We start from the raw sequence: 24,102 nt of genomic DNA on the forward strand, positions 1-24,102 counted from the left end.
GAAAATTCAGATAACTAGGACAGATTTGGAGAAATTAATAAGCAGATCACAAAGACAGGTTTTTTGAGTTATAAGAACACTTTATTCATTATATGCATCCCGATTTTCAACAATTTAAATTGTCTTGCCAAAAAAAAGTTTATTGTCATTTTGTACTGAAACAACTCATGTTCTATTAATTCTTCTCTAATTAAAAAAAGTTTGGGGCCTCCCTGGTGGCGCAGTGGTTGAGAATCCGCCTGCCGATGCAGGGGATACGGGTTCGTGCCCCGGTCTGGGAGGATCCCATATGCCGCGGAGCGGCTGGGCCCGTGAGCCATGGCCACTGAGCCTGCGCGTCCGGAGCCTGTGCTCCGCAACGGGAGAGGCCACAACAGTGAGAGGCCCGCGTACCGCAAAAAGAAAAAAAAAAAAGTTTGACTCCTTATCTCCGCAGACTATTTTCACTTCTTGACACAATGAGAAAAATTAGGAGGTTGTCAGAAAGTTGATGTTTTCCTTTGGGGAAGTAGACTGAAAAGATTGGACTATCCTTTTCTTTTTCTTTCTCTTTTGTTCTTTCTTTCTTTTTGGGCTCATAATGCTAAAGTTATTTTACACTAAGAAAATTTTCTTATGATGTCTTTCTGGTACAGTTGGTATTATTCTAGCATCACATGTGTGTTAACTCATTAGAGATGACAGCAGCATGATTATAATAGTGGAAATGCCATTAGCTACTCACACTATTCTCATATTTAGATTTTTGTGGTAGCCATTAACCACCTTGGCTATTAAAATTCTAATTAATTAAAAATCCATGTGGCTATTAGCTACTATATTGGACAGTTCAGAGTAGGACATATTCATTAGCACAGAAAATTATTGTACAGCGCTACTTTAGACCAATGAAAGTCTTTGTCAGTTCATATTTTAGTTGACATGTAGTATTTCTTTACAGGGCAATGTAGTGCTGTGTTTTTAAAGCACTTACTGTGTGCAGACATAATAAGCTAAATACTGGGGACACAAATGTAGGTCACTGAGGGCCTTATTCATTTCTGTATGCTCATTGTCTCACACAGTACTTGACATAAGAGTAGACACTGGGTACATGTTTGCTGAATAAATGAATAGGTGAGAAAATAAAGAATGAATCCATAGTATTGCTTCTGTGTTTAGAGATCAAGTGACAAAATTCAAAGATTGACCAGTCCATAAGAAAGCTAGAAAATTACTATAATTTTTAAAAACACAACTTAATGTTGTCATACTAGGATACAGTTTATTAAATTGTTCCATAAATGTAGTCCCCTCAGGTTTGTATCCGCAGTGGTGGAAGGAGGCTAGTAAGATTGTCTTCTGATTCACTGAGAAAAATGGGAAGCTCTTAACCTAAACTCTCAACCCATTCGCATTCACCAAACTTGTTTATATCTTAATTCTAACCTTTCCGCTTGTCACAGAGGAAGGTGCGACGGTCCTCTTTTCCAAACTAACCAGTCCACTCGTGCTCTTTAATCCTGCTCTCCGCACTCCATATCAATTATCTATAGTATGTTTACTCTTTTTCTTTAAGCTGTGAACATGTTCAAGCCTCCCTCTACTAATTTACTTTGCCCTGTACCTGTGTCAAATTCTCTTCAGTTTTCTAAAAAATAGGTCTATTCTGCATAATTATGCTGTTCAAGACCCTTGAAATGTGGCTAGTTCAAATTGAAATATGCTTAAGTATAAAATACACCTAGGATTTAAAAAATGGTATAAAAAAAGAATGTAAAAATCTCAATTTTTATATTGTTACATGTTGAAATAATATTCTGGATTTATTCAGTAAAGTCAAATATTGCAATTAATTTTGCTTGTTTCTTTTTACCTTTTTAAAAATGGTTACTAGAAATTTTTAAATTACATATGTGGCTTGCATTTGTGGCTCATGTTATATTTCTGTTAGTGCTGCTGTATAACATTAAAAGTGAGCTTGTGTTTCTTTATGGCACGTTATGTAAGTCTAGGTAGCTCACACACTAGACTGTAAATATCTTAAGATGGGCCATATTTTTTTCATCTTTATAGCCCTTGCACTCAAGACGGCAGCTGGCCCATATTGTAGGTACTCACCCACCAAATGTTGGTTGACTAAGTGAATGAGTATCAGATTTATTTCAGCATCAATTTGGAAGTACCTGTGTTCTTTGCCTTTCTCTCAAGGAATGAATGAGGAGGAGTAGGTCAGGGAAGCACAGGCCTACGGTGGTGTTATTTTGGTGTGACTAAGTAAATTTTAACCTCAAAAATGTTTAAGATCCGAGAGCTTAGAGTATTTGCTTATTTTATCTCTATGTTCAGACTTACATTCTCAGATACCCAATTTTTCATTTGGTTAGAGAGGTCAAGCATTAGTGGAATCCCAATTATCCTAACAGCACTGAAGTAGGGACCTTGTCCAGATACCCCAAAGAACCTTGTGATTGCCACTATCATCATTAAATATCCCTTCTATCCCTGCAGTCTGTTTTCAACATAGCAGCCAGAGTGATCTTATTAAAATACAGGTTAGGTCATGTAATTCCTGTGTTTAAAACCTTCTGAGGACTTGCCTTCTTGCTCAGAGTAAAAGCCAAAGTCTCTGCTAGATCTGTATCCACCCTGCTCCCCAAACCACTTCTCATCTCCCATCATCCTTTTTTTTTTTTTTTAATTTTTATATATTTATTTATTTACTTTTGGCTGTGTTGGGTCTTCGTTGCTGCACACGGGCTTCTCATTGCGGCAGCTTCTTGTTACGGAGCACGGGCTCTAGGAGCGAGGGCTTCAGTAGTTGTGGCGTGCGGGCTCAGAAGTTGTGGCTTGCAGGCTCTAGAGCGCAGGCTCAGTAGTTGTGGCGCACACAGGCTTAGTTGGCTCCTTGGCACGTGGGATGGATCATTCCCCGGACCAGGGCTCGAACTCGTGTTCCCTGCATTGGCAGGCGGATTCTTAACCACCGGCACCGCCAGGGAAGTTCCTTCCATCATTCTTCACTCACTTTGCTTTATCCACACAGATCTTGCTATTCATCAGAAGTGCCAGGCGTACTTCAGTCTTAGGATTTTTGCCTTGGCCATTACCTCTGCCTGCAATGTTCTTACCCTAGGTATCTGCTGGCTCCTTCACTCCCTTCAAATCTTTATTCAGATGTTACCTTATCAGTGAGGCCTTTTCTGGCCATTCAGTATAAAATTGTAAATCCCCATCCCCATACTTCCCTATCCCCTTCACTGCTTTTTTTATTTCTCTTAGCACTTATCACTATTTAACATGCTCTGTACTCTACTTATTTGTCTCATTTATATCATGAAAGCAAGGATTTTTGTCTATTTTGTTTTAGTTCTCCATGTAATAAAAGCTGTTTGTCAACTCTGCATCTACTTTTAGGTAACACTATTTCTTTCTCATTTATTTACTAATTCACTCAAACATTTTCTGAACATATACCTGTGATAGCATATTGCTAGGCTCTGGAACTACCAAAATGAAGCAACCCCAGCCCTAGCCATTCTTCGAGGACTAATGGATATTTGAATTGATGTCAGTTTTTTTCCTATTTAAAAAAATGTTGCGGTGATCATTTTTGTTTATGTGTGTTTTTTTTTTAATTGGAATACCTAGAAGTGGAATTGCTGGGTCATGGGGTGTGCATGTTATGACTGTTACTAGATATTGCCAGATTATTTTCTAAAACATGAGAGTTCCCCTTTTCCTACAGCTTGGTCAACACTTTGTACTGTCAGACTTGAAAAACTTACCAATCTGATGAGTGTGAGAGGTATATCATTTTGCCCTAATTTGCATTTTGCTGATTGCTAGTGAGATTCAGGTGTCCTGTGTTTCACTCATATGAATAGATTACCCACTTTTCTTTTTATTTTATTGGAGTATGGTTGCTTTACGACGTTCTGTTAGCCTCCACTGATTACCCATTTTTCTGTTGGGTGGTGTGTCTTTTCCTTATTAGTTTCTTCTGTAGTCTGGATGCCAATTCTTTGTTGTATATGTTGTAAATATCTTCTTTTAACCTGCCCCTTGTATTTAACTTTGTTGATGGTGTCTTTTTTTTTGATGTTTTAAATTTATTTGTAGGTTAATTTATTAGGTGAATGATTTCTACTTTTTATTACTTGTTTAAGAATTCCTTTTCTACACCAGGGTCATAAAGCTATTTTTCTAGTGTTTTCTTCAAGTTGTCTAAAAATTTAGTTTTACAACATTTAGGTCTTTAATATACCTGGAATTTATTTTTGTGTATGGAATAAAGTAGGGAATTTGTTTTCTCCCACATAAGAAGTTATTTGTCCCAGTGCTGTTCATTGAATGAGCCATCTTTTCACCACTAGCCAGTGTTGTTTGCCTTCTCTGTCACATACCATCATTCTCTTTGTTTTGTGATCTGTTTCTAGGTTCTCTGTTCTGTTTCATTCATGTATTGATCTGTTGGTGCACCAGTAAGGCACTATCTTAATTACAGTGTTTTATGAGAAGTCTTGATATCTGGCCAGGCAGAACCCCCAATCCTTTTTTTTTCCCCCAGAATTGCTTGGGATCTTTACTCTTCCATATGCTAGTTTTTATAATCAGTTTGTCTAATTCTGTGGAAATCTTTCTAGGATTTTGATTTGCTTTGCATTGAATTCGTTAAGTTTCTATTCATATTTTTTCCCTTTGATCATGTAGAAGCTATGGATTGTATTTTTATCCTTTTTTTTTTCCTAGCTGTGCCTATATATTGAGCATCTCTCTCCACCTACAAATAATATAGGGATTTAGAAGATGTTGACCTCAGTATTCCCTCTCACCTTCCACATTACTGTTACATAATAGTTTAGCTCTATTTTTTTCTTTTACCAGCTTTCTTAAGATATAACTCACATACTGTACGATTTACTCATTAAAGTGCACGGTCCAGTTTTTCGGCATATGCGTAGAGTTGTGCAGCCACCACCACACTGGGATGTTTGGACATTTTCATACTGCCTGAAGGAGACTCCCTACCCACTAACTCTCATTCTCTATTCCCCCAAGCCATTAGCCCCCAGCCGTAATCAATCACTAATCTACTTTCTGTGTCTGTAGACTTGCCTCCTGTAGACATTTCAGGTAAATGGCATCATACACTATGTGATATTTTGTCACAGTCTTCTTTTCACCTAGCATAATGTTTTCAAGGTTCATTTGTGTTGTTGCATATATCAGTACTTCATTTCTTCTTAATGTCAAATAATATTCCATTGTATAGATGTACCACATTTTGTGTATTCATTCATCAATTAATGGACATTTAGTTTGTTTCCACCTTTTGGCTATCAGAAATAATGATTCTTTGACCATTCATGTGCAGTTTGTGGATGTATATTTTCATTTCTCTTGGGTAAATGCCTAAGGAGTGGAAATTACTGGGTCATATGGTACCTCTCTTTTTTGAGGAATTGCCAAACTGTTTTCCAAAGTAACTGCACCGTTTTACATTCCCACCAGCAATGTATGAGGGTTCCAGTGTCTTCGTATCCGTGCCAACACTTGTTCTTGCCTTTCTGATTGTAGTCGTGGTCGTGAGTATAAATGGTAACTCATGGTTGTGATTTATATTTCCCTAATGACTGATGATTTCAAACATCTTTTCATGTCCCTGTTAACCAGTTTTTTGTTTGTTTGTATTTTATGGGTTTGTTTGTTTTTTGGTGAAATGCTTACTCAGATCTTTTTGCCCGTATTTAAGTTGTCTTTTTTTTCTTTTTTTTTTTTTGAGTTGTAAGAGTTCTTTATGTGTTCTGGATACAAGACCCATATCAGATATGTGATTTGCAAATATTTTCTTCCATGATGTGTGTTGTAGTTCTACTTCTTTTTAAACTCAAAACGTTCTCTTAACTTTTTAACTGTTACTCATTTTGATTGATTACAGTGATTTTTTTTTACTCACCATTATTTCTTGAATACCATCTCTTCCCTCTGTATTTACTTTTATTCTTGCTGAAATATACATCCTTTAGTTATTTTTAAGCAAGGCTTCATGTGTGGTAAACTTTCTTAGTTTTTATGTCTTAAAATGTCTTTATTTCATAATTATTATTGAACACTAATTTAAGTAGATTCAGAATTCTAGATTAACAGTTACTTTCACTCAACATATTGAAGATACTACTTATTCTGTTGCTTTCGGACATTTATTGCTGGTGTAAAATATGCTTTTAATCTAATTGTCATTACTTTGCTGATACTCTCTTAAACGTTTTTAAGATTGTCTCTTTGTCCTCAGTATTTTGCAGTTTTTTTTTGTTTTGTTTTGTTTTGTTTTATTTTGCAGTTTTTACTCTGCTGTATTCATCATGTTGTTTCATATGATTTTTGTTTTTCCTGCTCTACACTTGTGTGTATTTTCAATCTGAAAGCTGTCATTTCTACAGCTCAGAAAAGTTTAGTCTTTTTTTCCCTTTAAATATTGCTTCTCAGGCTTTAATTTTCTCATTCTCAAACTCTTGCTTGATATTAATCTGTGCTCTGGCTCTTAACTTCTTGTTCATATTTCTCATCTATTTTCTCTGTGCTGCTTTCAGTGTGAATTCCTTAGTTCTAGCTTGTAGCCATCAGTTCTCTCCCTGTCCAATCTAGAGTTCATCCTTGTCTTATGAATTTTTAATTTAAATGACTTTTTTCCCCCAGAATTTATTATTGGACCTCTTGCGTTTCTGTCTGTTCTTGATGCATATTGGCCGATTTGTCTTGTAATATTTTGTTCTTTTTTTAAAAAAATATTCTGTTACCTCTTTGGAGATTTTATACATGTTTAAAAGTACACAGCTTTTTTCAACCTCCTTTCAGTTGAACCTGACTCTAGGATCCTGGTACAAAAGGGATTGAACTTCAGACTGCCTATTTCCAGACCCAGAGTCCCATAGGCTCAGCCCCTGATTACCGAAATGATTATCTTACTTTTAAGCCTAGCTAAGTCGTCTTAATTAAAGAAAAAAAAATTTTTTTATCTATCTTTGCTTTTGTGAAGTAGAAGGAGGAGTTCAAAGTATGTGCTTTTCCAAGGTCAGTAACTAATTAGTGCCAGAGGCAGGACTTAACCCAGAGAGTTTTTCCAGAGGGTTTAGCAGTGTAGAAGAGAATTAGCAGTAGCAGCAGTTTTCCCTGTATATCTCTTTCCTAATCCTGCCATTTTAAATCTACCCAAGAGTGAAGCAAGAAGAATGAGTTAGGGAAAGAAATTTAGGAAGCAGAGATACTCTGGAGATGGGGGTGACAGGTTTGTAGAGGAAAACGAGAGAAGTGATCAAGAGTTCCTGTAGTTAGTCAGCTATGGCCATTTTCAAGTTGACATAATATTTTAGGTACCAGAAGAAGCTAGGCCTTGCTTGTACCTTAATATATATCTCCTCTTGAATATGTTATCTAATATGAAATGCAATACATTTAAATTGATTTTGAACAGCATGGCAAATTTTTTGAAAGATTTTCAGTTCTAAATTTCTTTTTTCATCTTAAACTTTAGGAACCACAACTGTTTTGAAGTTTGAGAAGTTTGTGATGTTGAAATAGAAATTGGAAATGCCAAAGAGTTAAGATAGTTGTCTTTTTTTTTTAATTTAAAAAAATTTTTTTAATTATTTAATTTTAAGCAGGGGCTTTCTCTAGTTGCAGCAGGCCGGGGCTACTCTTTGTTGTGGTGCACGGGCTTCTTATTGTGGTGGCTTCTCTCATTGCGGAGCACAGGCTCTAGGCGTGCAGGCTTCAGTAGTTGTGGCATGCAGCCATTAGGGCACACAGGCTTCAGTAGTTGTGGTGTGCGGGCTGAGTAGTTGTGGCTCGCGGGCTCTAGAGCGCAGGCTCAGTAGTTGTGGTGCATGGGTTTAGCTGCTCTTGGACCAGGGCTTGAACCCGTGTCCCCTGCCTTGGCGGGCAGATTCTCAACCACTGAGCCACCAGGGAAGTTCCTAGTTGTCCATTTTTATTAATAACTTTTATTACATCTGTAATGAAATTATGCCATACTTTATTTTTTATATTTAAAAATTATGTTATTTAACTCTTTATTCAGAAGAATGTACTTGATAATTTTCTATAGAAAAAAAGCGAGTCATCTAATGACTTACTGTTATTTCAGTCAAAATTTTACTCATTTTACTTGATATTTGTTTCACTTTTTGTGCTTATTAAAAGACCTTTTTTTGTTTGTTTTAATGAGGTTTTATTCAGGCCCTTACTTCTTATTTTGGTATTTCCACAGTACCAAGCGTATTACCTAGCATGTAGTCAATGCTCACAGTATTTATAATAATTTTTAAAATTAAATTATAGGGTAATTTAACAAATGAAATAATAGATGGCTTGATAATGGTCGAATATTTTTACTTAAATTGGTGCAGTGCCTAGCATAGTATCAAGCACATGTTCCTCAGTAAATACTTGTGTTACATATTGGTCTTTTAAGATTTTGCTTTGAAGAGTCTTTTGCAATGAGTGCAATTGATAGATAAAGCTTGAGTAGTATATAAGTCAGTTCAAGTCTTAATCACATTTTACCTAGGAAATTGTTTCTTCACTACTGCATTTCATGAGCTACAAAACGAATATAGATATCCTTCCTTACCTCACTTCTCCACTATACTCTTTAATATATTAGTTCAGAAAACTAACAGAGATGTGAGGATGGGCTTGATTTTTTTTTTTTTTTTTTTTTTTTTTTACTACTGAAAGGCAGGGAAGCAGTTCTCTAACCTTGTCTTTCCCTATTGAAAGTTTTTTTTAGATTTATTTTATTTATTATTTATTTTTGGCTGTGTTGGGTCTTTGTTGCTGCACACAGGCTTTCTCTAGTTGCGGCGAGCGGGGGACACTCTTCGTTGAGGTGCGCAGGCTTCTCATTGAGGTGGCCTCTCGCGGAGCACAGGCTCTAGGAGCGTGGGCTTCAGTAGTTGTGGCTCACAGGCTCAGTCGTTGTGGCTCGCAGACTCTAGAGCTCAGGCTCAGTAGTTGTGGCGCACGGGCTTAGCTGCTCCTCAGCATGTGGTATCTTTCCGGACCAGGGCTCGAACCCCTGTCCCCTGCATTGGCAGGCAGACTCTCAACCACTGCGCCTCCAGGGAAGTCCCTCCTATTGAAATTTAAATACTGTGGAGGAACTGGCCTCTAACTTAGATGTGCAGACCTTCAGACTGTGTGTCCAACTCCTATGCAACATTAAAGGGAATTGATGCAGTGCTTACCTGTGAGTGTTGATCAACTTTTTTTCCATCGTATATTTGCAGAATTAAATAAAAAAGAAAGAAACTTAGGAATTTATTATGAGACAGGAAAAGTCAAAATTCTTAAATAATCAGAGATGCTTTTATCAATCTTTATATAGTCTCTTAGACCATGAGTTCCCTAATAATGTTTCCTGTAGATGGAGATAAAGTTTTCAGTGGTCTGTGGCAAAATGAGAAAAGCAAGGTCAATGTAACACACACGTCTGTGTGTGTGTCTTTGTCTTTGCTTAAACTTATATATGTCCTTGTTTTTGAGGACTGTCATTTTAACTTTTAAAAAAATTAACTTTTTATTCTAAAATAGTTTTAGGTTTTCAGAAAAGTTGCAAAAATAATAGAGAATTCCTACACATTCTTCTCACCCACTTTCTCTTATTAACATATTACTGTGCTACATTTGTTACACTAATAAACCAATATTAATACATTATTATTAATTAAACCCTGTACTTTATTTCATATTTGTATATATTGCAAAATGATCACCACAGTAAGTCTTGTTAATATCCATCACCACCCAGTGTTACAGAATTTGTTTCCCTGTGATGAGAACTTTTTAAGATCCACACTCTTAGCAATTTTCACATATACAATACAGTATTATTAACTATAATTACCAGGGTGTACATTATATCCTATAACTTATTTATTTTATAACTAGAAGTTTGTACCTTTTGACTCCCTTCACCCATTTCACCCACTCCCCAACCCCACCTCTGGCAACCACCAGTCTGTTCTCCATTATTTCTGTATCTATGAGCTTGGAGTTTTTTTTAGATTCCACATATAAGTAAGATCATACAGTATTTGTCTTCTCTCTGTCTGACTTATTTCACTTAGCATAATGCCCTCAAAGCCCATCCATGCTGCAGCAGATGGCAAGATTTCATTTTTTTGATGGCTGAATATTTTATATATGTGTGTGTGTGTGTGTGTGTACCACATTTTCTTTATCCACTCATTTGTTGATAGACATTCAGTTTTTTCCCATACCTTGGCTATTGTAAATAATGCCACAGTGAACATGGAGTGCATATATCTTTCAAATTAGTGTTTTTCATTTTCTTCAGATAAATACCCAGAAGTGGAATTGCTGGATCATATGGTAGTTCTATTTTTAATTTTTTGAGGAACCTCTGTACTGTTTTCCATAGTGGTTGTACCAGTTTACATCCTCGCCAACACTTGTTATTTCTTGTCTTTTTGATAATAGTCATTCTAACGGGTGTGAGGTAATATCTCATTGTGGTTTTCACTAGTATTCTTTTTCTGGTTCAAAATCTCATCTGGGATGGGGCTTCCCTGGTGGCGCAGTGGTTGAGAGTCTGCCTGCCAAGGCAGGGGACATGGGTTCGTGCCCTGGTCTGGGAAGATCCCACATGCCTCGGAGCGGCTGGGCCCTTGAGCCATGGCTGCTGAGCCTGCGCGTCCGGAGCCTGTGCTCCGCAACAGGAGAGGCCACAGTGAGAGGCCCACGTATAGGGGAAAAAAAAAAAAAAAAAAAAAAAATCTCATGTGGGATAACACATTACATTTAGTCTTCATGTGTTCTTAGGCTCCACTGGGCTGTGATAGTTTCTCAGCCTTACGAGAAGAACTAAATCTTAGGTTGTTTTCCTTACTTTCTTTTTTATTAATATTCTTGCTTAGAAGAATTAGAAGTTGGCAAATTTATGTTAGTTTTCCAGTTAAAAATTTTTTTTCTGTTCTGTGAAATCCAAAACTCTGTGAACCATTGCCTTTGGTTATCAGAAATCAGTGTGATGACCATTAATAATTAGTGTCTCCAAGTTTCCTAATTATGTTTTTTTGTTGTTATAAAAGAAATATCTATTAGTAATTTTTTTAGAAAGTGAATGTGAAGTTTAGAGTTAATTGAATCTCATAGGGAAGAATTGGTGATCTGATTTGTGGCGCAGTCAGAGTTTCCATTAGATGTGAGTGTATACAGAAAGCCATAGGAAGATATGAAGTCTGTAAATACTGAGTAACTGAACTTAGTTATTCAGTTGATGACTGTATCAACTCATCATAAAGGTATTTCTTAAAATTACCAAAATAGAAAATGTAATAGTATATGATTTCAGCTTTCTTCATTTTTCATGTTCAAATTTTTAAATTCCATGTCAAATTAGAGATCCTGTCCATTTCCACAGTTAATACTTTATACCTTGGCTCATGATTGTTTTCTCTTCTTTTTCCTTGATCCTTCAGTGACTTTTCCTTCCCGAACTTTTTCTTCCTCTTTACCAGATTCTTCATTTCAAACATAAAAATAAGCTTATGATTTGCTTTTACTAAAAATGTTTCGCTTGATCCAGCTTTTCAGTTGTTAACCGCTATCCCCATTTCCCCACCCTCCTCTCCATCCCCAGTCATTAATCCACTGTAGCCCTTTTAACTGTACTCAAACTGCGTTGGCAGAAGCCACTGATGATTTACGAGTTGTTAAATTCAGTTGTCCTTTTTTCAGTTCTTATCTTCCTTTGCAGCATATGAAATAATGCCTTTTTGCAACTTCTTCCCAGGTTTCTGCCATACTACTCTTCTTGTTTTTCTTCTGCTCTGATGATCTTTTTTCCTTTTTGCTTACGCCTTTTCTCCCACATGTATCTTAAATGATAGCCCTCAGAATTCCATCTCCTACCCTTATTCTCTTCTTCCTCTGTACTCTCTTAACAGGCAGTCTCATACGTATCTTTGACGTTAACCACCATCATTATGCTTGCTGGCTTCCAATCTCAAGTCTAACCCTCTCTCCTAAACTCTACATAAAGTTGCTTAGTAGATATCCATGCTGGGCGTACCACATTCAAACCAGAAAATAATTCTAGTTTGATCTTAAATATGTGAGAGGAAATAGGAAATTAGGTGATATCTAAGTAATAAATTGTAGGGCCTAAAACACTAAGGTTTCATCAGGTCCAAGTGGGCAAGGACTAAGTCACGTATTCCTTTTTATCATCAGTGGTCCTTAGTGCATTGAAAAGCATCTAGTTAAGTACTCAGTAAATACTCTTTGATTGGTTGTTAAAGTAAATTTTTTTCATTACATGCCAGAAAATACCAAAAGGCAAGAATTTGCAGATCAGCAGTAGAATTTTTTTTTTTTTTTTTTTCTTTTTGCGGTATGCGGGCCTCTCACTGTCGTGGCCTCTCCCGTTGCGGAGCACAGGCTCCGGACGCGCAGGCCCAGCGGCCATGGCTCACGGGCCCAGCCGCTCCGCGGCATATGGGATCCTCCCAGACCGGGGCACGAACCCGTATCCCCTGCATCCGCAGGCGGACTTTCAACCACTGCGCCACCAGGGAGGCCCAGCAGTAGAATTTTAATAGTCATTATACAGGGTAAATGAATTGTTTGCCAAAAGAACTGAAAATATGCAAACATATTCTTTTGTGTTTTTTTAAAAATACATTTTCAGAATTATGTCAGTTTGACCCAGTGCTGCTGAATAATCATTTCCATGCTTAAAATTTAATTTTCAAATTTTCATAGCAATAGTTTAGGATTTGCTAAGTTCTTTTTTTTTAAATCTTATATAGACATGTTTTACTTTCTTCTAAAGCATGTTTCTCATGCTCTTTACTAATATAAAATTAGTAAAACAATTGTGTATCTTCCTTCCACCTTACTTTTTTCTACCTTTTGTTTTAGTTCTTGTCTTAACTAAATAGGATTCACTCATTGTCTCTATTCTCTGACTTCAATATATTTTTATGTTGTTATTGTTTAGAATTTTTCTCCGTTACACCTAAGCCTGTTTAAATATGTACTTGGAAATATTTGTTGTAGTTTCCTGGTTTGAATACCAATATTCTGCTCATGGCATAAGCAGCAGCTTCTAACTTGAGGGGATTCTATTATAAACCCAAGATAGTACTTGTAATATTGGTTAGATTTTGGCCATAAAAGTACATAGTTTTCAATCCTGTTGGACCCAGTACCCCCTATTTCTAACAGATATTTCATAATGTTCTTTCCATTTTTATCTTGAAATAAAATTTAAATATATAACCTACATATATAACTTGATTTTTTTAAATCAACATTATAACCCTAGTTATGAAGGAAACTAGTATGAAGGAAAAATAAATACATTTATATTAAATAATATCTGTTTCAGTATGTAAGTGCTCAATCGTAACTACACTAAAGGTAGTGAATAATAAAATGCTGTAATCAGTGTGACTTCATGGCTACTAGTGCAGACTGCTGAAAGTGTAGTATATTGGTGACTCATATACAAGTGACATACCCATTGGTGATGCAGTTTTCTGAAACTGAACACTCTGGGAAGTTCTGACAAAATGTTATCTTCCTTCATTTTACATGGTAGTTGCATTGCTGAAAAATTCCCAAATCCATGCAAAGCATTTTGTGTTTGTTTTTAAAGAGGAGGTTCGTATTTTTCTAAAGAGATTTTTACAAATGTGAATATCAGGCAGGGCATTTGAAAGTTGTCTGGTTCACAGGACATTTCCTTGTTGTCAGGACTCTGATGTTCATTGAAGAATGTCTAATATCTCTGCCCCACCCATTCACCCACCTACTAAATGCCACTAGACACCCCCACCCCTCAAATCATTGTGAAAATCAGTACTAACCTCATTTCTGAAAACGGTTTCTAGAAGTCTTCCTTCTTTCCCTTAGGCTCATTCCCCAGAAGGAGTTTTAACTTTGAGGCATGTAATCTCTTAGCTCTAATTGAGAACCATTATATATAATTTCTCTCAATGAGAATAGGGAAACACAATTAAGCAACTGGTCAGAAAACATAGGTGAGTAGAAAAGCCTGTAAAGCAAACTATATGGTCATTCAGAAATAGTATTTCAGTGATAGTGTTATTTTGGTTGATTTGCTAAATATTAATGCTTGGTATTCAGTTGTAGCTATCTGGTAACAGGAACAGCATACAGTTTCATTCAACATAAGAGCAAGAGTGTTACCAATTTTGAGAAACATTTAAAATGTTTATAATTATGGCAGGTTGAAAGGTAGGATGTCTAGATTGTGGAAAGTGAGACTGGTAGTAGGTACAAGATTGTTGGGTTTTGTTATTGCCACTGCTGCTATTTATTTGGTTCCAGTTTCTTGGTTCAGGCATTCCTGAAAACAAGTTTCCTATTAACAGGACAATTGTGTATCTTCCTTCCACCCTACTTTTTTCTACCTTTTGTGTCAATTTTTGCCTAAATAAGTAGGATTCACCAGCTCTCTATTCTTTGTCTTCAATATACTTTTCACCAATTTATTATTTATTTTTTTAATTTTTATTTTTAATTGAAGTATAGTTGATTTCAATATACTTTTTAATGTTGTTATTGTTTAGAATTTTGTGGGTGTGTCTTTGTGATTGATATATATTTTAAAATATTACACTTTGAAGATACTTTGTAAGGGATATGTTTTCTGTGTAAAGGATATTTGTCTCTGGCCTCAGAACTGTAACCCCATTGCTTCTGATATACTGAGGAGGACGTAGGAAGCCATATTCATTGCCGTTGTTGTTTATGATTGTGAGTGGAGAGGGAGGAGGCTTAAAAATGTTTGGGAAACCTTAGTAGGAATTCCATTTTACTCATCTATCTCCAATCTGGATACCACAGGTAGAAGAGTTACTAGTTTCATTCCTTATCCAGCCAGTGTTCAACTGGATAGGTAAACCAAAAAAATCAATTTAGGGTTCTTGGTTACAGAAACCTTAAATTCTCCCTTAGTGAAATCTATGATTTTAAATTTGATCTAAACTAAAACTACCTCACACATTTATTTTTATCATAAATGTCTCTGTGATTTCAAATCACCAGGCTAGCAAATAAGAGACATTTACTGTCACAGTTGAATTATGGCCAAATAGGATTCTTGTAATCCAGAAAATCCGTGGTAAAGTCCCAAATGGGTGAAATTGACATATTTTAAATTCTAGTAAGATATACTTAACATAAAATTTGCCATTTTAACAATTTCTAAATATACAGTTCAGTGGCATTAAGTACAGTCACACTGTTATGCAGCCATCAGTCACCACCATCTGTCTCCTGAACTGTTTGATCTTTCCAGACTGAAACTTTGTACCCATTAAACACTAATGCCCTGTTCCTCTCCCCTCCCCAGCTCCCCTTGAATAAATGCCTTGCAAAGTACGAATTTGTCAACTCTTACTCCTTATCTAAGAGGAATAAATTAAAAATTTCATCCTTTTGTTACAGGCTTAATTTCACTTAGCATAATGTCTTCAGTGTTCATCCATGTTATCGCATCCTTTTTAAGGCTGAATAATATCGCATTGTACACACCACATTTTGTTTATCCATCCGTCTGTCAATGGACACTTGGGTTGCTTCCACCTTTTGGCTATTGTGAATAATGCTGCCACGGACATGGGTTTACAAATATCTGTTCGAGTCTCTGCTTTCATTTCTTTTGAGTTTATACACAGAAGTGGAATTGTTGGATCATACAGTTATTCTGTGTTTACCTTTTTGAGGGGTCACCATATTATTTCCACAGGGGCTGCTAGAGGTGTATGTTGGAGTGGGAAATCAAGTTTGGGAGGTAATATAAGAGATGAGCTTCCTATAAGAGATGAACTTCCTGTAGTAAAGTATTTGCAGATGATTTAAGATGTTTGGAGTCAAAGATCACTCTAAATTTTGAACCCTGTAACTGGAAAGCCAGTTCCAACCCACCTCTGCAGTAAGCCAGAGTTCTTGGAAGCCCAGACTGGTCCGATAGATGGCAAACTACCTTAAATCCTAAACTGAAAATTATGTAACATGATACAAAAAGTTAAAATTAAATTGTGTTTAGATCATGGACGTTTTAAGTTATTCCCTCTCACCTTGCTTTGGTCTCTTAACAGTGTAAAATTATCTTGTCCTTATAATACCTTCGTATAGATGTATTTTATTCAAAGTCTATATCCAGGAAACAGTAATTCACAATTAAGTTTGTAGATTTGGTAAAATACGTTAAATCATTCTTCCCCAGAAGTATTGTGTACATTGGAACACGTAGCCAACAAATATCACTTTGTGTCATAGAAAGTGTGTGACCGAAATAAAGCTTCTGTTCATTTATTTTAATAACAGTGCCATTGCAATTTTGAATGCTTCTTTTTATGTTGTTTTTCATGGTTTTTGGTTTGTTTTGTAGCTTTTTTCTATTATGGAGGAAATAGATCACACATAGGAATGATTAAATGTACAAATTTACTTTAATCACTGTGAACTCTAAAAATGTTTTCTTAGTTATGTTAAAGAAGTGTGACAATATTTAATTATAGGACTGTAGTTTTAGTTTCTTCTTAGCTCTTATTTGTAATGCTTGTATTTTTCATAAAATCTTTGGGATTTTAAGAATAGTACAGAGACTGGTATATTTGGTATGAAAATATAAAATGTTATGAGTCATTTCTAAGTACTGCTTTGTGCCAGAGACCAACATCTAAAAATTATACGCTGTTTTCTGGTTTGGTTTCCCTAGGTTTCATCAGTTTACTGTTACAAAAGGAGTCTTTTTCAAATCAGTCCCATGTGTTTTCAGTTCTTTCCTTGAATGCCATCATGGGATTTTTTTTTCCACCTTAAATGCTCATCCACTTTTTTTTAAAATTTAATTTATGTATTTATTTTTGGCTGCATTGGGTCTTCGTTGCTGGGCTTGGGCTTTCGCTAGTTGCAGTGAGCGGGGGCCAATTCCCCACCATGGCGCGCTGTCCTCTCATTGCGGTGACTCCTTGCTGCGGGGCATGGGCTCCAGGCACGCGGGCTTCAGTAGTTGTGGCTCATGGGCTCCAGAGCACACGTCCAGCAGCTGTCATGCATGGGCCTAGTTGCTCTGCGGCATGTGAGATCCTCCCAGACCAGGGCTGGAACCCGTGTCTCCCGCATTGGCAGGCAGACTCCCAACCACTGCGCCACCAGGGAAGCCCTAATCCACTTTTTTTAAAAGTACCCGTGGTTTTTACATATGCCCATAAATCCACACAGAAAAGAGGTTTTTAATTTCATACTTTTTTAGAGTTAATGAGAGTTGTTATTTTTAAATAGCTTAAATTTGTGTGCTTCCAAAAGCCTATACAGTTGACCCTTGAACAACAGGGGTTTGAACTGTGCAGGTCCCCTTATATGTGGATTTTTCAATAGTAAATACTACAGTACTATAGGGCTGAATCTGAGGATGCAGAGGGCCAACTCTGAAGTTATCCTCAGAGTTTTGACTGTGTGGAGGGTCGACTCCTCTAACCCTCGAGTTGTTCAAGGGTCAACTGTACTTTTTAGCAGGCATTAAAATAAAATCAGGGTGGGGACTTCCCTGGTCGTCCAGTGGCTAAGACTGTGCTCCCAATGCAGGGGGTCCAGGTTTAATCTCCAGTCAGGGAACTAGATCCCACATGCCGCAGCTAAGAGTTCGCGTGCCACAACTAAAGATCCTGCGTGCTGCAGCTAAGACCTGGTATAGCCAAATAAATAAATGTTAAAAAGTAAAAACAAAACCAGGGTGGCTAGAATAGCATTAATCTATCTCAGTTCCTTTATCCAGGACAAGATGAAACCATAGAAGAAAGGAGCAAGCCATCCAGGGGTTCAGGGTGTGAATGGGTAGTCTGGGCTGAAAGTGTAATACATACCAGAGGTTTCTGAACCCTGATGTGTAGCCGTAGCCTAGTGATTAGGGAGTTCGGATTGTACAGTAGCATAGAATTGCTGGTAATGCTTGTTAGAAATAGCATGAAACTATACTTGAACTTCACATTAATGGTATAGTTATACAATTAATTTTGATAAAATCTGTTTGTTTTGATTCCTGTTAAACAAAGTAGAGGTGTTATTGAAACAACAATTCTCTGTGTCATTTTTAAAATATGGAATATTGAGGTGGGGAACTGATTATAAAAGCAAGACCTTAGATAAGTGGTTCTAACTTTCTTTATGTCATCAAAATCTGAGGAAGACTATTCTGTCATCAGCAAAATGCATGTATGGGAGTTCCCTGGTGGTCTAGTGGTTAGGATTCGGCGCTTTCACTGCTGTAACCCAGGTCCGGTCCCTGGTCAGGGAACTGAGATCCTGCAAGCCGCGTGGCGTGGCCAAAATTTAAAAAAAATTTTTTTAATGCACAGATATGCAAATTTGCGTACAATTTCAGAGATTCACAGACCTGCCCTAAGTCACTTTTCTCATTTTTGGACAGTTTTGTTCTTTTTAGTTAGTTCATGGCTGCTTGAATTTGTGGCAAAGAAGTTGATGCTAATGAATTGAAGTTATAGCTTTAATTTCCATGAGGGACACTTAGCTGTACTTATACCGCAGTCACAAATATAAATTTTAACTATTTTATACACACACCCACATGTATATGCATGCCATTGATTATAACATGATTGGATAAGGTCATTTTAATTAATCACTGGAAAAACAACTCAAAATGCTTAAGTGGATGTTATAGCATCTTTGGGAATAAGGAAAAACATACTATCGTTATTCTCCTTTTGGTATTGTCATCTTATTTTAAATTATGATTTCTTGGAATATAGCGATGCTGAATTTAAAATTCAGTTTAATTTAAAACTGATTTTATTCTTGGAACATCTCAAAATATCTCCTTGAAATAATTGTAGAAATCTCAGGAGTTCCAAAACTTTAGTATGTGATCACTGGTCCATCCAGGAGAGAGGGATGGAGAATGATGAGCATTTGCTTCTGTATAGTGCACGCATTTATATATATAGTATATTCTAGTAATGAATGAGAGGTTATAATGTAAACGTCAGTATATTTTGGGGGAGGGCATTTGTTTTTTGTTTCCTTTTTTTTTTTTTTAGAGATTTATTATTTATTTTTGGCTGCGTTGGATCTTTCGTTGTGGCGCGCGGGCTCTTCGTTGCAGCACGGGCTTCTCTCTAGTTGTGCTGTGCGGGGTTTTTTCTTCTCTGGTTGTGGCGCACAAGCTCCAAGGTATGTGGGCTCTGTAGTTGTGGCATGCGGGTTCCAGCGCGCGTGGGCTCTGTAGTTTGCGGCACACAAGCTCTCTAGTTGAGGCGTGCAAGCTCAGTAGTTGTGGCACATGGGCTTAGTTGCCCTGCAACATGAGGGATCTTAGTTCCCTGACCAGGGAGTGAACCCACGTCCCCTGGATTGTAAGGCGGATTCTTTACCTCTGGACTACCAGGGAAGTCCCTGTTTTTTGTTTCTTAACTTTAGATGTACATAGTAATAATCTTGGTGGGATTTAGCAAAAAATAAAATAAAATTTTATATCAGTGCTTCTCAGTCTTAGTTGTCTTGACATCTTAAAGATTTATATACTCTTTCAAACCCTCAAGTTTACTTTTTTTTCTTTATCTCAGAAGTTTACATGCATGGGGTATGACTTAGTGTTATGTTAACATGGTTACAGAGTGGATACAGAATACATGTGCTCCATGGAGTCTAATGCTTCCATTACCTGTGTGTCCCTTTTGTTATTTTATGAAAGTTACAGGCAAACTTCTGTGGACCATCTTTGAAAAACACATCCATAGACTACAGCAGTAGCATTCAAACTGTTTGTTCATTGATTTATTTATTGAGTTGGAGCATGTTATGATATGCTCGAGTATGTAACAAATCACATAATCCTTCATGGCTTAACATAGTGCTTAAACTCAGTTAATAGTTATTGATTGAATAAATGGTATATATCTTTTAAATAACTATGATATTCCAGATAGAGCAGTGAGTTCTGACTCTGATTTTGAAACCTGCCCTCTTTCTCCCATGAGTTATTACAGGGCGCAATTATGAAATGTTTAAAAGAAAATTTATGAGGAAAATAAACATGTGTGCCACATTTTATCCTTGAACTGATTTTGAAATCAGATACATAATAGCACATTCACATCCACAAAATGTCATCACTTTAAGTAGCATAAACAAATAAAATAAAACTTCATTTTTTAATGGAGTATACAAATACATTTAATTTGCACAGTTCTGTACTAGCTGTTTCTAAGATCACAAAATAAATTGTTTAAAACCATGAATAACAGCAGTTGAAACCCATATGTAGCACTTCTAATATTCTGATGTGCTAAACAAAACATCCCTCTAGGTAATATGGGGATTTCCACTATTTGTGTGTGTCTGTGCTTAGTGGAAATTTTACAGGGATGCCGATATCTATCAAGGAGTCTTAAAGATTCACTTGCCACTCTGGAAAAGAGTACAGTGCTGTAGAATAAAGTATCAGTATTCTTGTCACCAGGGCAAACTTTTCCACTAGAGATCATTCCTGAATGTACCTTAATTGAGGGTCTTCTAAATTTGAGGCCAGAATTATAGCATATATCCGTATTTCAGGGAGTAGATTGATAATGTAACTAGCGCAAAGAAATGCTTGTATGGAATGAATCTGGGCTATCCAATGCATTTTAAGCCCTCTGGGAACAAAGCCCTTTGAAACCGAGTTGATCTGGGTGTAAAATAAAATGTAAGCCTTTGTCCTTAGATATGGTAGGTGCTGACTAGGCCTTAGCTACACAGGACTTCCATACCACTGGCTAGGAATCTATCCTAAGAGAAAAGCAAGGAACCCCAGGAATGAAAGGGAAGGAAAGAAGCCTTGTCTTCAAGTGCTTCTGTAGGTCTTCTTGTGGTAGCATTTCTGACAGAGTATGGACTATTTTTCATTACTAGAGGTTATTACCTAGTTAGTTTATATCTGAAGAAAATGTACCTGTTTACTTTGAAAGAAAAAAAAATATGGCTTAACTCTTCTGATAATTAAATAGATTGAGGCTATATGCAGTTCAGGGCCAGTAATAATATGTGTAATATGATCAGTTAAATAGAACCAGCAGTAAAGAATCATAACAACTAACCTTGTTGACCATTATTTTTCTTTTGCTTGGCCTTAGGGTTTTGACCCACCACATCAAAGTGACACAAGAACTATTTACATAGCCAACAGGTTTCCTCAGTATGGCCTTTACACACCTCAGAAATTTATAGATAACCGGATCATTTCATCTAAGGTAAGAATTAACACTTTTATTACTAAAACTGTGGGTTATGTACTATTTTGTTTTAAAAGGTGATTTGTTTGTATTTATATCCTTAAAAATTCAAGGAAATGGTGGTTAGTAGATTTATCTTAACCAAAATTGTGAACTGTAAAATAAAAAGTTTCTGGTTGCTAGTATCAGGTAGCCAATATGCCAAAAATTACCCTTAGTTGCAATTAAACTAAGGAACTAATATTTATACCATGTGCCAGACACTGTATTAGGTACTTCTCATATTATTTAATTCTTAAAACAACTTTAAGATAGCTTTAACAAAGTGTTATTATACTCATTTTATGTCAGTTTTTTCAGTTGAAGTGCAGGGAAATAACTTACCCAGGGATGAGATCGGAGTTTGAACTCAGTTCTGTGTGACTTTAAAGCCTGACTTCCTCCAGTTTTATCATTCTTCTATAAACATTTTATAGTACCAAGGAACCACTTCACTTTTACATATTTTTCCTTGTTTCATTTTTTCCTGTGGCATTTTTAAGATGTCTTAGCATTATTCTATATCTTCAATTTCAAAATAGACTATCTGATAGACTCTTCTCATGATGGCAATGTTTTCCATGCTGTCTAATATGATAGCCATTAGCCACATAGGGCTGTTTAGGCCTTAAAATGTGGTAATGTAACTGAGGAACTTAACTTTTAATTTAATTTTAATGTTTTTAAAATTATCAGTTAGCCACATGTGACTAGTGGCAACCTTATTGGACAGTGCAATTATAGAGGATGTGAGTCAGAAACTGAGGGTAAGTTTCTCTCTGAGCATAGCTATTGCTTAATAGACCACCTTAAGAAGCATCTTTGTATTGCTTCTTCCGGGGCGACTAATATTTTCTCTCTAATCCTGATCTCATTTTTCTTGAAGATGTTGTTTTAGGCCAATGGTTCCTTGTCCCTGTTCCTTTTTTCCAGCCTTTACATTATTTACATATGCAACACACCCATTACTGACATCTCATTTTGGACAGTGGTTCTAAAGTAGAGGGCAGGAAAGGGAAATATCAGAATCTAGTGGTAATAGAGGAGCTTCAGATTAATGATACAGTTCTTAGTAAGTGATGCAAGAAATAAAAGTCCTTCTTGAAAAAAAAATTTTAAAACACTGGGTATAATTTATATACAATAAAATTCACTAATTTTAGGTGTATAATTTGATAAGTTTTGACAAATGTGTAACGTGACCGCCATCATCAAAATACAGAATATATTTGTCACTCCAAAAAGTTAGTAACCAGTCCCCCTCCTCCTCACCTTTAGCACTAACAGCTGATCTGCTTTCTTTAACTATAGTTTTGTCTTTTCCAGAATGTCATATAAATACAGTCATACAGTAGGGGTCTTTTGTGTCTGTCTTCTTTTCACTTAACACAGTACTCTTGAGATTCATCCTTGTTGTTGCAAGTATCAGTATCATTAGTTCATTTCCTTTTTAGTGCATAGTTTAGCTGTCAGCCTAGGTTTGGATAGTTTATGTCCTGAATTTGGGTCATTTTCCTTGCATGGTTTCACGATCAGTATTTTCCCATCAATTTCCAGCCACTTTTCTAGCCCTGAACTCTGAATCTCTGTGATATTTTGTTGATAAGGGGGTAGTTTTCCCCCACTGTTTGGCTGCTATAGCTGTGAGAGTTGGATATTATCTCCAGACTAAGAAGCCATAGTTTATCATTATTCCTTCCATTTGTAATTTTTTTGAAATTAAACTCTCGTCCAGTTTCTGTCGATATTTTGGACATGTTCCAGGATTTTAAATAGTTTGTTTTAATCTAGTTTTCATAATTCTTATCTGCTAGGAGTTCACAGTCTGCCAATACTGGAAGCTGAGTGCCCTGGAGAACTTCTGAGATTAACTATCTTTATGACTTTTCATATATAGCAGTATGAGGTTTAATGTTTTTGACCACAGTTTCAAAAATGTAGATATTTAAATAAACATTGCCCTTTTTTCACACACGTGGAGACTGTCTTTCTCATTACTCCCTTATTACTTCCTTATTATTCCACTACCACTTTTTTAAACTTCCAAACCAGATTACCTGCTATTCCATGAACTCATGTTGAACTTCCCTACCACTGTACCTTTGCTATGATTTTGTATTGATAACTGCAGTTTTTTAAATGTAGATTATATGTTTTTGCAGAGAATGTATATTTCATGTTTTTGACCACAATTTCAAGAATGTAGATATTTATATAGACAGTGTCTTTTTTTTCCTGACCATAAATGAGGCTGGCTTCTCATTGTTCCCTTTTTACTACCTTTCTACTCCTGTATTATTTCCCTAAACTCCTTTCAGACTGTATATCTTCTATACCACAAAGCCACGATCAACTTCCCTCCTCGCTGCCTTTGTTCATTCTGTCTTTCCTTCCTGAAATGTTCTCCCTCTGTTTGCCCCCTATTTTCAGCCTGCTGAGTGTTCCTCTCTTAAAGCCTGTGTCATATGTGACCTCCTTCATTAAATTTTTCTGTCTCATTGACTTCTTGAATTGCCTTCCCATTGAATTCTTTGTCTATTCCTTCTTTTACTTTATCTTTGAATATAGCTATTGATACATTGTTCTTAATCTCCTCTATTTAAATTAAACTTCTTCTCTTTGTTCCTCTTATAGTGTGTCTTACACATTGTAGATGCATATGTCTTTAATTTAATTTGCTATAGTAACTTCCTTATCTTAAATTTAAATTTCCTTGCAATATACCCTGAGAAAACCATAATTCAAAAAGACTCATGTACCACAATGTTCATTGCAGCTCTGTTTACACTAG

At 36.3% G+C, this 24,102-nt stretch overlaps 1 protein-coding gene across 4 annotated transcripts in view; it reads left to right on the forward strand.

Moving 5' to 3' along the window:
- Positions 1–24,102, forward strand: part of ATP11B (ATPase phospholipid transporting 11B (putative)) — a 121,151-nt gene that overhangs the window by 2,405 nt on the left and 94,644 nt on the right. For all 4 annotated transcript variants that reach the window (XM_081234106.1, XM_081234105.1, XM_081234107.1 and 1 more), the window contains exon 2: positions 21,174–21,290. In XM_081234106.1, the coding sequence (XP_081090232.1) occupies positions 21,174–21,290 (117 nt within the window). The remainder of the gene's footprint in view (positions 1–21,173; positions 21,291–24,102) is intronic.

Source organism: Mesoplodon bidens (assembly GCF_964165515.1).
Source record: "Mesoplodon bidens genome assembly, chromosome: 5".
Classification (NCBI taxonomy): domain Eukaryota; kingdom Metazoa; phylum Chordata; class Mammalia; order Artiodactyla; family Ziphiidae; genus Mesoplodon; species Mesoplodon bidens.